The sequence below is a fragment of the Apostichopus japonicus genome, chromosome 3 (assembly GCF_037975245.1).
Source record: "Apostichopus japonicus isolate 1M-3 chromosome 3, ASM3797524v1, whole genome shotgun sequence".
NCBI lineage: Eukaryota > Metazoa > Echinodermata > Holothuroidea > Aspidochirotida > Stichopodidae > Apostichopus > Apostichopus japonicus.
The window spans coordinates 628,602-644,669 of NC_092563.1; the positions used below are offsets into that span (position 1 = coordinate 628,602).

Genomic DNA, 16,068 nt, shown 5'->3' on the forward strand with positions numbered 1-16,068 from the left:
TAATGACAAGCAGCAACATAAAAATAATAAGCAGCGCCGTACCGTCACAGGAAAGCAGAATTAGAGAGGAATTACCAACCAAAGTAAATGGTTTGAAACCTATAGGGCTGCTATTGAATCAACACTTTCTGTCTGGATACATTTGTTTCATTTAAGGGAAAGGTATTTGAGCACTTTAATACACAATTCGTATCCTTGACTTGCATAACTGTTTTGATTGTAACAATGGTCATCAGTTATTGACAGTCATTTGCTTCTACTTCTCAACTGGTTAGGCTTCACCAACGTTGACTCCTACTACAATACAGTTCGGCGATACTGCTGTCATGAGTAGGCCTAGGCTACAGCCTAAGCTAGTAGAACTAGTACTAGTAGTAGTATTGTTAGTTGTTACTGTCACTGTCAGCTAAAATGTACTTGGTATAGATGCTATGCAGGCTTTGTAGTAGTACTATTACTAACATAAGCTAGTAGGACTGAAGTCATGTCTTCGCAAGTCCCCAATAAAGTTACTACTGGCTAGGCTGAGTTAGGCCTTAGGAAGTTAGGGTGTTCTTATTTAGTCTTACTCAGTCTTAGCCTACTTAGGCTTAGTGAGATGTAGACTAGGTTACTCAGTAGGCTCACCTGTATTCTTTAACATGTAAGCCTCATTTGCATTTTGTTGTAATTTTGCATGGCTAGTACTAGTAAGTAGTAGTATGACCAAGGCTTGAAGCCATCGTGCAGCTTAGACCTTTGAAATTGATGAGGCATCTGTAATCTGAGAGATTTATGATAACAACCAAATTATCAGATGGTTTTGTACAAAATGAGGAAAACGGTTTAGGTTTCTTGAAATTGTGGCTGTGGCTTGCTATTCACTGTTAGGCTAATATAATCATAGTTAGGTTTGAAAGTCTAAGACTATATGTACTCCATGGATTTTTTCAAATTATTAAAATGCTATTTTGGTCAAAGTCTCAGAAAATCAGTCCTGAAGAAATAAATCACCTTAGCAATTGAAATAGCATACCTTTGTGACAAAAAAAAAATAGTTGATACTGATAACAGTTGAAAATTTCCATCAAAACCTGATGGGAGGAAAACATAATTATAGCTAGGTGAAAGTTTAGATTTTCAGTGGATGCATACTGTAATAGCTGTTAACTGATAGTCACCTTCCTGGAGCAATAACCCAAAAGGTTGAATGTTGCTAAGTTAAGCAAAAAATTGCTCAACACTTCCTGTGATACAGTTAATAAACGACACTTACAAATTCAAACTTCTGTGACAAACGTCTCCCAACAATATATGTATAAGTAAGTAGGGTGAGAAGCAGACCTCTAATTTGGACACTGATTTTGCAAAGCATTTTATGTTGACTAGAATGTGGGATGTTGTGTAACCAATGTTCTATGTGCCTTTTCAGCCAACTACTCTGTATAGTCCTGGTCCCCACCAAAAAAAGTACATGTATTTTCTTTCTGATTTCTTTTCCAAACATTTAAGGTAAACGCTCTTTTTTTTCGAATCATATGTTGGTGTTGTGGCTAGGAAAAGCCCAATTGGTTTTTAGTTTTTACTTATCCGTTTGAGATGTCAAATCAAAACATTTTGATCTATAGGCTTCATTAATTACAGCACTTAATTTGCTGTTAAATATTTCAGGAAATTTGGAAACCATTTGGAAGATTGGTGACCTAACATTTGAAGATTGGTTCAGATACTTCAATTAGTAATGGCATTAAAATAATAGAGAAATTGATGAAGGTTTCCTTGAAAATATGTTGAATGTCCTTCCAATAACATAAGTATTTCCAAATTGGTATTGAGTGGCACTGTTACAATAATATTTTGTTTTTGAGATGCCTTGATTTATTTGCTAAATTGAAACCTCTACTGTAGTCTAATATGTACAGTAGTTTAAAGGGCAGTTCAGCCCTACAATATTCAAGTCTGACGTTGCCACTTTGATACTTGTAAGAAATGAAAATCCTGTTTGAAATCCTGTTTAAAATGTATGAACAGTCTCATGTACAGCAATCAATACTTTCTTCAGCTGCACACATGATAATATTGCACTGGGAATAAGGGAATAACTTTCTGACGAGCAACTTCAAACTATTTTGATTGAGCGGGTTTTGTATTATGTTGTTGGTACTTCAGCTGGTATCACATTTCACCTTTTCTTTCAACTCTGCTTTGATTAGTCTGCACAGCAGCAGCTCGTCTATCATGAGTTCCATATATATGTAAGTATGATCTGTTGTTTAAGTGTTTTGCCATGCGGTCCCTTACCTGCCTTGTTCTGCCTTACCGGTTATTTGTACTGCAGTCTTATTCTCTGTCACTTCATTTTGCATTGTGTAGTTTGCCTGGCATGGTGTGAAATTTCTTATAATGTTATTGTTTTGCTTCTCTATGTAAGGCACGTACGGTGTTTATTTTTGCTCATGATTAATACGGTGGCTTGCTTGGCTCAGTATGTAAAAGCAAAACTAAATGGTTTGCTGTACAGTAACAAGATTATTAAAAGTATATGCAAATCTGAGAATTTACCATGTTTATTCATTATCTGTAATGCCAACTTGCTAATTGAACAGCTGTATTACTTTTTGTTATCAGACAATGTCAAAAATATACCAAAAGTTAACACAAAGAGCTTTATTGAAATCCAACCATTGGTTTGGTTGATTCATTTTTAATCCTGATCTCACAACATTTGAGTGTTTTAAGTTGTTGCTGGATCATCCTTCTTATCACTGCTTTGTGATCCTCCACCTGTCTTAGTTGACCTTTTCCTGTTTGGTTGTGATGCATACAATTAATTAATGTCTGACTCAAGCCCCTGTGAAAGTTTAATACTGCTTACTAATTTTGTACCTTGTCTGAGTTTGTACTTGATCTAGATATGCATGTATATGTAACTGCGTCTGAAATTTGCTGTTTCAGCAATAGCGTGACGGATCTTTAATATGAGCATCGAGTTAAGTTTTATCCTCTGTCTTTGCCTCATTCAACCGGTGTGGTTTATTATCTATGAAGGATATGTCATGAATGTAAAGTGAACCGAGAGTGAAATTTTGAATTTATAGTGTAGCAAAACTTGAGAGTTGTGTGCAGTATATGGCAAATAAATATCAAGGACAAAACTTATTACATTATTATTTTCAAAACACAGTGACTTAGCTGAGTGCCAGGGGCCGGCCATGTGGTATTTTAAATTTCTCATTTATGGCCCTTTTGATTATAAAAAAGCTTTCACTTGAAAATAAGATTGCACAGGTTATTGTACATTAATATTATTTCTTCCATGTTATCCTTTTGAAAACAAATTATGATGGAAAGTGGTTGATTTACTGGGTGATAAGCAGTCAAGCAGGTGTACTAAATGGCTACTAACATATAAGTTGCTTTATTTTTTGGGGTCAATTTTTGGGCAAAGAGTACAACAGTAGGATTGTGACTTTCTGTTTCAAAATCTTAAAAGGAAAAAGCATTAGAATCTCAGGATAGATACAATGTGAGGTAGTTTGTTACGTATAATTGTATAGGTACAAAGTGAGGTAGTTTGTAACGTATAATTAAATTGGTACAATATGAGTGTAGTTTGTAACATATAATCAAATAGATACAATATGAGGTGGCTTGTTTACATATAATGAAATAGATACAATATGAGGTAGTTTGTTACATATAATCAAATAGATACAATGTGAGGTAGTTTGTTACATATAATTAAATAGATACAATATGAATGTAGTTTGTAACATATAATCAAATAGATCTATACAATGTGAGGTAGGTTGTTACATATTATAAAATAGATACAATGTGAACTTATATGTGAGGAAGTTTGTTACATATAATGAAATAGATACAATATGAGGAAGTTTGTTACATATAATGAAATAGATACAATATGAGGTGGCTTGTTTACATATAATGAAAAAGATACAATATGAGGTAGTTTGTTACATATAATTAAATAGATACAATGTGAGGTAGTTTGTTACATATAATCAAATAGATACAATATGAGGTGGCTTGTTTACATACAATAAAATAGATACAATATGAGGTAGTTTGTTACATATAATAAAATAGATACAATGTGAACTTATATGTGAGGAAGTTTGTTACATATAATGAAATAGATACAATATGAGGTAGTTTGTTACATATAATCAAATAGATACACTGTGAGGTAGTTTGTTACATATAATAAAATAGATAAAATATGAGGTAGTTTGTTACATATAATAAAATAGATACAATATGAGGTAGTTTGTTACATATAATAAAATAGATACAATGTGAGGTATTTTATTACATATAATTAAATAGATCTATACAATGTGAGGTAGTTTGTTACATATTATAAAATAGATACAATGTGAACTTATATGTGAGGAAGTTTGTTACATATAATGAAATAGATACAATATGAGGTAGTTTGTTACATATAATCAAATAGATACACTGTGAGGTAGTTTGTTACATATAATAAAATAGATAAAATATGAGGTAGTTTGTTACATATAATAAAATAGATACAATATGAGGTAGTTTGTTACATATAATAAAATAGATACAATGTGAGGTATTTTGTTACATATAATTAAATAGATCTATACAATGTTAGGTAGTTTGTTACATATTATAAAATAGATACAATGTGAACTTATATGTGAGGAAGTTTGTTACATATAATGAAATAGATACAATATGAGGTAGTTTGTTACATATAATCAAATAGATACACTGTGAGGTAGTTTGTTACATATAATAAAATAGATAAAATATGAGGTAGTTTGTTACATATAATAAAATAGATACAATATGAGGTAGTTTGTTACATACAGTATAACTAAATAGATCTATACAATGTGAGGTAGTTTGTTACATATATAGATACATGTGAGGTAGTTTGTTACATATTATAAAATAGATACAATGTGCTTATATGTGAGGTAGTTTGTTACATATAATGAAATAGATCACAATATGAGGTACTTTGTTACAGTACGTATAATTGGATTCATCCAGAACAAATCTTTAATATGCAAAAAAAGCAAGCAAAGATCAAAATTCACCCTAAACCTTCACTTTTCATAGAAAATATAACAACAAAAAAACCTTCTTTCATATAAACGTATATTATTTTCATCTTATTGGTGACTGAGAGACTGATTTTCAGCTGAATGCCTCATCTGGGGTGAGAAGTAATATTATGCAGCTTTTATGCAAGGAAGATTTTGCACAATTTTTTCTTTTTACTGCAATATGTAGAAATTTAATACATTAATGTAATTTTGGAAGTGAAACACTACACACCCTGTTGCCTGAGGATTCTATCAATTGTACTGTACATATAGTACTTTGTATAGATATTGTGCTGTAATATGCAGTACTGTCATAGAAGTAAAACCCCTTTAGGTATAGGCTGCCTACTAAATCTTGTAGCGCTCTGTCAGTAGTCAGACTCATTAAACTTAATAGAATTTATGTTAATATTGAAAAGCTTTTATGCTAGAGCTACCTATGTGTTCATTAAAAATGATAATTGCTAATCTGGCAAAATGATTCATTATCGACTTGTCAAGGTGAGGACAATTTGCTCTGCACATTTTCATCATGGTAGTATCTTCCATGTATTAATATCTTAATGTGATAACGGTACACTGTATTAACTAAGAAGTGTAATGGATGATGAGAACTGTCATAATTAGACAGTGATTTACCTCCAGAATATCACATTCAGTATATTTCAGAATTCAGAACCTACAGTAAAAAGTTTACCTTGCATTCGTGTAGGTTATAGTTGATGGTAATATTAGAAGACAATGCCTGGTTCATTTCAAAATCATCTTTTAAAGTATCTACTCAAGTATTTTAATGTTACATGATACATCATGTACTTAACTAAGTATGATGAGGCCCTGGAGATGATGCACGATGGTATAGACAAAGACGGAGTGATAGTTTTACACTGTGGCCTCATTGAAGGAGTTTGCCAAAAAAATGCCTTTACAATAACCTGTGTATATGCATTTAATATGAAACTCCTTCAAGACAGTAAAGGATGTCATTAAGTATTATTGTGAGCTCAAAAGAGTTTCAGTCCTTATCCATTATGTAACTTGTGGACATGTCCAGGCGTGGACTTGTCCACTGGTAATCATGTAATCACTGTTCCCTATAAACAGTGTTTCCGTTGTAATGGTGATATGTCATTGATCACCACAGCACAGCCAAATTGTTTTTTATTGTGAAAGGTGTAGCATAGGTGACACATGTACATACTACTGTAGGTAGGCCATGTACCAGACCAGTGTCAAACATTTACCTACAAATATTTACTTTCCCTCCATTGGATGAAAACACGATCAGTTCATGTAGACATGTTAAGCAGAAAAGACAACATACCATCAAGATGTCTTCCTTTAAAGGTAAACGGAGTAACAGATTACTAAATGTAAGTTAAGTGTATGGAATGATGGAGCAAGTTAACCGATGTTGTATTATAATAGTATATATTGTCAGCTAGCAGAGTTGGTATCTGTCCTTATGTTACTAAACTTGACACTCTTGGTATTATTAACCATACTATTCAAGGTGTCATTTTTGAGCTGTGTAAGCTCTTTTGGAGTGAAGCATAGAGTTTTGCATCAGTAGTAATATAATTGGTACGTGTTAGTGGTTGTTCTCATAGTGGGTTGCATGTTCTCTATGTGAGCACTCTGCATATTATTTGTAGTTTCTTATCAATTTCCTGCAGATCAGTGTGACTGTGATTTGTCAAGATACTCAGATATCATTACCCTTCCTCCCTCCTTTTCCCCAGTTCTCTCCCCTCCCCATCCCCCATGCACAACCCTTTATATTGTTCTTGGAATGGCTAGAAGGAACCATTGGACTTTAATACTCAGATGGGCCGTGTATTGCTACTTTGCAGAAATATAAAACACACACTGTTTAGAGCGCTTTAAAGTGGTATTATGCCATAATCTAAAAAGTGAATAGGCAACCTTAAACACTGTGTGTCCTCTATGCACTTGGAGGTTACTTAAATGCTTCGAGTACCATTTCAGTTCCAATTTGTGTACACCAAAGTGGCTGGAATTAATATAGTAATTAGTTACCCAATAAGGTTTACTCTGGGTAGCACAAAGTTAATAATTCAATGCATCAGTTGCAATGCAACTTAGATCAACAGATGTTTATAAAATAAAAAACTTGTGTGATTTCAAAAGTAACATTAAGTAGTACATAACATAATATGTTCATTGTGGTTGTAGATTATTTTGTGAAGTTAGACTAGATGACTTGGTAAGCTAACTGTTAGTGTTTACACGAGTCCAAAAATCGGGAACCGGGTACCCGAGGGCCGTTACCTGTCGGGTATCCGGGTACCCGGAATAAATTTGTTTACCCTCGTGTTTCACGATTTTCAAGAAATTACATATTGGATGCTGTAATAAATGCATAATATTCTCTACTGACAATATTTTCATGTTCAAATACGTAGGTGTAAGATAAGGTATAAAACCATCCTCAATAATTTTTATTTGCTTTTGTTTCTTTCATTAACTTGTTAAGAAATTAATTATTTAACTATAATTAGCATTACTACTAACATCGCACTGCCGCCGCTGCTTATGCTTGCTCGTGCACGTCTATTGGATCAAACCATATAAATATCCAATTTAGCTCTTAAACAGTTGTTACTACTACTACTATCTATTATGCAAGCCCAGGGTTCGCATTAGCCGCGAGATTGTGCGATTCGCGCAATTTGATCGCATTTGGAATAAACGATTAGTAAAAAGCCACTTGCGATTACTATTTTTTAGTTATCCCGTCTATAATTCATAAACATCTCGTAAAATTCCTTTTCAGCCTTTCCTTCTATGAAATAAACGAATGAATAAATAATTATTTCTTCCACATGGTAGCCTAACACCACACTAAGTCAATGAGAAATCAAGCTAAGCCTAACCATCTGTTTATTTGCTGAAGTTGTGACGCAGTTATAAGACATCCATGGAATACTTTCGTTATTGCTGTTACGTTCGACCACATGGTTGCCTAACACCACACTAAGTCAATGGGGGTAATCTAGCCTAGTCATCTGTTTATTAGATGAAATTGTGACGCAGTTATAAGATATCTATGGTTAGCTTTCGTTATTGCTGTTATCTTCGACCACATGGTAGCCTAACAACACACTAAGTCAATGGGAAATCTGCCTAACCATTGGTTTGCAATTTTTTTTTAAAACAATCACACTTTGCGTAGGATTCGGGTAACAAATTAGGAACCGGGTAGTATCCTGTCGGGCGGGTACCTTCGTTATTGCTGTTATCTTCGACCACATTGTAGCCTAACACCACACTACTGTAAGTCAATGAGAAATCTGCCGTCGGTTTGCCATTTTTTTTTTAAATCACACGTTGCGTAGGATTCGGGTAATAAATTAGGAACCGGGTAGTATCGCGTCGGGCGTGTACCCGGGTACCCGGATAACCCGTGCAAACACTACTAACTGTGCATTGTCATTGATACTAGTTGGGGACTTTACAGAGCTGATTGAGTATTCGCACGCAGTGGTTTTCATCATAAAACTATCAATTTTAATAGATAATCAATGTTGGCTTTGGTAATCTTCTTTGATTCTGCTTTCAAGGAGCAGCACAGATGTTGAGATCTCTGTAACCAGAAAGTAAAGGGATAGCCTGCAGTGTTACTGTTGTAGTTTGTTGGGAATTCAATCCACGTATTAAGTTTAGTTATCATCTCTAAACCATTTGCCACCAAAAGTCCAAAACCCATCATTCAAATTGGTTGTCCTTTCGAAAGAATGTATATCTATAAAGTTCAACTCAAGAAATACCTTCTTTTACCTATTTATGCCCTGATTTGAAGTTCCTTTACAGTTTCATGACTTTCATCTTTTTGTTTTTTGTGGCTGTTTGGTAAAATAAATAACTGAAAGTTTTTTACTACTCAGTTCTCTTAAAACTAGTTCTCCACAATGAGATAGTTAATTGTCTATCTCAATAATCCTCAATGGCTGGGAATAATCTGCAGGATCAAAGCCTCCAGGAAAGTACTTTTGAAAATACTTCTAGGCACTTTCTAAAATTTAACAAACTAATATTTGTTGCGGATACTGATAACCTTTAAAGAGTGCAGCCTGACTGTTTGAGTGTATAGGGGGGCAGTTAACAGTAACAGCATACTGTATATACAAAGTATCATCCCAATTAATATGGTGTTTCTCTTTAACAGAGAGAACGAGGACAAAGACAAGGAGAAGGACAAAGACAAAATGTCTTACCAGAAGTTGGTGGTAGATGAGGTCAGTGGAACCCCACTCCAGGAGATGACCAAGCCCACCCATGAGAAGCTGGACGAGACTGAACAGCCGTTACTCTCTAGCAGCGAGGCTCCAGCTTATCAGGTAAGAATTCAGAGGTTACACGATCAAATTTGTCACACTTTGCGTCGGATTCGGGTAAAAAATTAGGAACCGGGTGGGTACCCGGGTACCGGGATACCCCGTGCTAGTGGTAATGCCAACTACTTGAATTGATGAGCCACAGGTGTTTGAAGGTCCCAAAACTTAAACAGTGCATATCAAGTTTTGCTAAAGTTAACAGTAGTTTTGTAACTATAAAAGCTATACCATCAATAAACTAAATATAGTTGTTTTCTTTCTTTAAGGGGAGGGGGGGGGTTAGGGGGAACTGTGTTTTTAAGCTTACTATTTTCAGCCTCTATAGTCTGATATGTCAAAAGTGGAGTTCATAACATTAAAGGAAAAGAACAAATTCTTATCTTGTTGTTTTGTTAGGGTTAGTATGCAACTTTTTTAATCTTACACCACCGCCTAAACTCGGCAAAATGTTGAAGTGTAGTGTTTGAACCCTGCCGTCCACTGAATCCTTGACTTTCTCTTGAAAATGGATTGCCTTGACCCGTAATCTTCAGAGCCAGTCTCTCCCTCTCGTTAGGCTTTTGTAAATTAAACAGAGGATCGGTTGTAGCTGCGAGGTATGGCAGGGTTATTTGCATGTACAGTGAAATTGATGGAGAAGGAAAAGAATAAGACAAGAAAAACAGGTAAAACATAACAAACATTAAAAAAAAATTCTATTGATTTCTTTTTCTGTCAATTTTCAAAACAAAATTTAATTCAAGTTTTAAGCCTCAGGATGCTATTCAGAGTAATCACGTAAATAGCTGGAGGAAGATATGTGATTAAGACGTCTCTGGCTTGTGTGTTTGCTCTGAAAGGTGTTTTCAAAACAGCTTGCAGAGCAGACAGCATTCTGTCAAGACTTTCGCTAATTCCATTTCTTTACATCAAATCTTCCCTGAAACATTCGTTCAAATGTTGTGCAGGGTCAAAAAAGGAAACAGAACTACAGTACTGTATGTATCCAGTCATGCTGAATGAATGTTTCAGGGAAAACTCGATGTGGATTTAGAGAAATTCTTAGCAAGGACGAAGAAGGAGAAATTGATCGCAGAAAAGAATAGTGATAATTTTAAAAAATGACAAGATTTAGTCAATTTTGATATTTTAATGCTTGAATTGGTTTTTCCATGATTTGTCTCAAAAACTTTTCAAAGTAATCTTTCTAACAGCAAAATTGTGTATGCAAACTGTTAGCCTGTCGGTCTTCTATTTCTCTTGCTTCAGTTGTTTGTCATATGTAGAGTTTAACTCAAGATAAGATAATCAATGATCAAATTAAGGCACCTTCCTATTGTAGATATTTTCACCAATTTGGTGTTACTTCACGATTCCTTCTACATTTTGAAAGTTTTGTGACCAAGGACACTTTGAATTAGGTATTTTCTCACTTTTCAGACAACAAACAGAAATTTACAAAATTGTTCGTATTTTTTTCCTCATTATTTGAACATGCTGTACATCTCTGTACTTGTATCTAATGCACTTCTATGGCTATTTCCACAATACTACTGTTCTAGTGTAAATGCACTACTCACTACTGTACATCAGTGTACATACTAAAGTCGCCAAAGCACAGTGAAGAAAAATCCAAGCAAAAAACGAACATTCTAGGCACTTTTGGGAGGTAGAATGAGAAGGGAGGTCATCAAATGGAGGGGTGTGGTCATTGACAGAGCACAGTGTTAATTGGTTACTCAAACCTGACATGGTAGTGCATTGATTGTGAGGGGACAGGTAAGCTCATTACTTGTAAATATCCAAACCAGGTAAGTTTTGGAATTTCAAATAATACTCGGTGGATTTGGTAAAATTGTTGACCAAACACTGCTTTAAAATCTCATAAATCATAGTGCTATTTCCACAATATATACTATACACTACTACATCATTGCACTAAAGTTGCCGCCAGTACAGTGATATCTTAGTGATAAAGACGAAAGCTTTCAATCTTACAATATTTGGCTCATTTGATTTATACTGTATTGCAGTACTCATAGTAGGTTTCATATTAACTACAATTAAATTGATTAATTATAATGTTTAATAATTAATTCACATTTGGTGCAAGGAAACTTCCTTACTTTGATCAAAAACAAGTTTGTTTGTCAGAATCAACACTCAGCCAGTTTGGTGAAGTGCTGGGCAGACTCAAAGAGGTGACCAATGCAATCCAGTTTAAATACTGCTATATTGTGTGGTGATCATCTTCTATATGAGTCAATAGTATTGTGTATATATTGGAAAATGGACACACATACATTTCCATTACTTGCTGTAGTTGAATGTAGTATCAAGAAATGTTATATTTATTGTCTGTTTTATATTGTACCTGACACAGAATGTTACCTCCATCATTAAACTCACTCTATCAGGGTACATTAACTGCAGTGCATTATAAACTGAAAGCATGGAATGCGTAATGTGATATCATATCTGTGTAACATAAACCTTGTGCTTTTCAGGCGACAGAATTTGCATTAAACCAAGGAAGGAAGTAATGCCATGCTTCAACTACATTACATATATTGTACGCCATCCACAGGAAGGTAGAACCTTGAATTTGTGCTTGTCTGTCAGGCTGTATACATCAAAAATTGTTATTGCTGAGAAAGAGAATGTATCTCCCATTATAAGCTGCCTTACATAGTGTACTGTAAATATATAGGGAATAATTATTCTGGTATTGCACCACGAAATGCTATACAAAACTGGCAAATTGCTATATAAATTATGCAAATATGTATAGCAGTGTTTATAATACACAGTAACCATAGTATATAATTTATAAGAGTCTACTGTAACTGCCTTAAAAAATGTACACACAATTTTAACGCTAAATTATTCCCAGTTATATACAGTATATACTGTACATTTTCATTGACGTTTATATAGATACTTGTATAGATTGGTATGACACATGATCTTCCAGCCTACAGTGTCTGCAATTTTAAAACTGAAACGGAATTTTTTTTATGCTTGATGGAAGATTATAATTTGTGAAACTATGGAGATCTACCTTCTACAGAGCATTTGCCCAAATGTCTGGTACAAAAAAATAAAAAGAACTAGCAAGTTTTAACCAAATGAACAGTAAACAAAAAAGTTGAATTTGAATTTAAAATGTTGTCAGCCAGATACTTTTCATATAATTACTATTAATCCAATTCAAAATGCATTTTTTTTTATAAAAACGTTTTATTTCGTTGTTTAAAAAGACTTGAGTAGTCATCTTAGAAGATAATTTACTATAAGGAAAAAAATAAGCTTGCTTCCAAGTGATTTGGTCGAGCTGATGTCCCAGTAATCATTGAATACATACATATTGAATACTTGCCCGATTATGTTTAACAAATCTCTTAAATGAATAAAAGACTGATTACCTCTTTGTCTCATCAACTTTTGTACCAAAATCAGAACACGCCAACACATTTATAACTTACTACTTCATATTTTTAATGCAGATTTCTGATGGTTGGATACTTTTTAACATGGTCAAAAAGCATCAATTATATATTTCATTCAGCATTCAAGATTGATATTTGCTAACTAAGTCATACACAAACCATTCGTAAGACCTTTAAGCACAGTTTCACATTAAGCCACAACTTTCACATCAATCATTACAATCCTAGTTTATTTCCACTTGTTTTCTGGCATTCCACATAAGTGCACAGTTTCATGAGATTGCCGTAGAAATTTCCTTTTCCAAAGGTAAATTGACATGACATCACAAATACTTGCAAACCAACTGTTCTAAGTGACTGCATCACTGACTTTTTGCTTCGAGAAGTCAATTAGACTTGTAGTAGAATATTGTGGTTATTTATGTTGACTACAGTATTTATAGAAGAATTATTCAAAAGATTCCAAGAATCTAAGGGGGATTACAGTAATTTCCATGTCACCCCATGGTTACTATAGCAACATAAGCATACAGATCAATCTCTATGACAGTGATTGTTGTGATCATCTAATATGGATGGTCTTGTATGTTTCTTTACATGTACAGTGCCCAGTAATGAACGGTTATTGATGATAATTATTATATGAAGTCAAAAATGATATGATAATCATCCAATTTAAGCATTATTTGACTAGATTATTAAAACATCAGTTGGCTGTATTTCTTATCAGGCAACTTCTTTAGTCCTCCCCCCCCCCCCCCGCCAGGGATATATTTTGCATATTTAAGCTATGTTGTTTAAATTTTGGAGAAAATGCTATCAGTTTCTGTTTATTTAGGTAGTACTGTTCAAAAAATTAGAAACGAAAAGAAAAAACCCAATTTTTTTTTAAAATTTACCAGAAACCTTAGCTCACTGAGAGGTGACTTGATGCACAGCACTTAGATGACACTTATAGCCGTTGGATAATTCATAACACTTGATATATGTAACATCCACTAGACATCTCGACCGAGTTGGGGGCCTTCGTTAGACTAAACTTTGTAGTCGTTGGGATTAAGGACAATTTAATCTGCTAGAATGTTGATGCAACCTAGATTAAGAATTAAACAGGGGAAGAAATAACAAGATACTGTAAAGTCAGCGTAATGACAGGGTTGATGTTGGATCTTGGATGTTGGATGTTGGATGTTGGATCTTGGAAGTTATAGTATCAGAGGCTCGAAAGAAGAGTTTGGCTGTCATTTTATGTTGTAAAGATTTATAAGTACTAGGATTGTAGGGATGAAAAATTGTTTAAAGTCCTATTAAAGCTTGTAAGGCTGTTATAAACTGAACTGTGAATTTGCATTTGGTTAGGGGGAAGGGGAGGGGGGATTGTGTTGAACCCTGTCCAAGCCTGTAGAGAGAAAATAGTGTTTCTCAACCTCCAAAACGGAATTTTTATAAATCATCGTCCTCATCTGTATCCTTAGGGCGGAGGAGGAAGATGCTAATGCTTGCCAAACTCATATCAGACCAAACATCTGTTTCCTTGGTCAGAATAATTTGAAAAAGAAAACAGAGAAAAAACAAAGACTTTACAACTCCAGAGTACTTGACAGATAATCTCTTAAAACCAGAAATTTAAGCATCTTTATTCTCTGGTGCAGGTGTAAGCACTTCTTGAAAGTTGTGATAAGAGTACAAAGAGGCTTTTATCAGATTCTCAAAACCCAAATCATACCACCTTAGCCATATTCACTCTGACAAGGCAAATGCCAGGGGCAATCAATACATATTTATTTGATTTTGCTCATTGGGATGCAATTTTTTTTTTCCCCATCCAGAAGTAGACACCCAGTATTGATGGAATCATGCAAAATAATTCTCACATGATTTGATGAAAAACTTACCCTGTGCAAGTCACGATGCTGTGGATGTGTGTGTGTGTGTGTGCAGTAGTATTGTTCTGTGTGAAACCTTGCTTGAAAACTCGACTGGCATCGCATAGCATGATGCTATATATAACATGGTGGAGTTGTTGAAGAAGACATTAACCCTACCATTGTCATTGGTGTCTGTGTGGTACGGATTACAGATAATTTTCCTGAACAATTTCTCCAAACAGCTAAGAAAAATCTGATTCCATAGTTTGGGATTATCTCCCAGATTTAATATTTCTTCATAGACAGGGCTGAAGACTTGTTCAAGTGTACATTTGACATCATTGAGCCACATGTGCATCAATTGTTTTATTTGTTTGTTTATGTTTTGCTTTATTTATTACAACATTTATTTTCAGTACTGGACATGGGTTTTTCTATGATTTTTCCAAGGTCACCAAGCCTCATATTCCCTTACTAGGTCTTTATGCCTCATATCCCCTTCCAAGGTCACCATGCCTCATAACCCCCTTCCTCTTTGTTCTGAATCCACTACTCTGAAGGAAAGCTTTCTGGTCTGTGTTGATATATTCCTTCTGTAGGTAGGAAGAGTTGGTTATAACAGGATTGATGGACGCTGAGACAAACTACCAGGAAAATGGTTGGATTGAAAGATTGATTACCCTAATCCTTGCTTGGATTCAGAGAAGTCAAATTGGTTTCTGTCAAATCCGAGTGATTGATAATCAGATTCTGTGATCCAGGGGAATTGCCTGGGATTGGTTAATAAATTCATCAATTTTTTTATTATAATATAAATTAACAACATTATTTAGACAGTGCAGCTCTGCCCAGACACAAATAACTCATTATCGAAGAAGGGGCTTTTTGGGGGGATTTTCACTGCATTGATCATTTGCATTGTGTATAATTTTCTTACTAGCAATTTCCCTACTGACTACAAGTCTATACCAACATGTTAGCCATGAATAACACTGTTTTAGCATGCTCCACCATCACAGGGTCAATCCAATACTCACTTTCCTGTCCTCTGTTGAGTCTATGAACACCTTTGTATGTCTCTGGTGATACAGTAGAATAGAACAGTATTTTGTGCAGCAATATGAAAAGAATGACAAGAGTTGTCACAAAATTCTAATCAAAAAGAGAATGATAGGCTTGATAGAAGTTGCTGGAGCCTTAATCGCAGTGGATGCACATTAACCATTGATCAGGTCAGATGCATTCTGGGACATTCGTAAGTACTCTTCTCCAGCCATCGAAATGATGATATCTCTACCATGGAAAAAGAATCAAGAAATCGATTTCA

At 34.5% G+C, this 16,068-nt stretch overlaps 1 protein-coding gene across 2 annotated transcripts in view; it reads left to right on the plus strand.

The window, feature by feature from the left end:
- Window positions 1–16,068, plus strand: part of LOC139958860 (protein NDRG3-like) — a 52,716-nt gene continuing 36,648 nt past the window's right edge. The window contains exons 1-3 of one of the 2 annotated variants that reach the window (XM_071956264.1): window positions 3–162; window positions 2,193–2,234; window positions 9,277–9,448. In XM_071956264.1, the coding sequence (XP_071812365.1) occupies window positions 2,218–2,234; window positions 9,277–9,448 (189 nt within the window). In that variant the 5' untranslated portion in view covers window positions 3–162; window positions 2,193–2,217. Of the gene's footprint in view, window positions 163–2,192; window positions 2,235–9,276; window positions 9,449–16,068 lie in introns of both variants that reach the window. The other variant, XM_071956272.1, reaches the window with a different exon arrangement.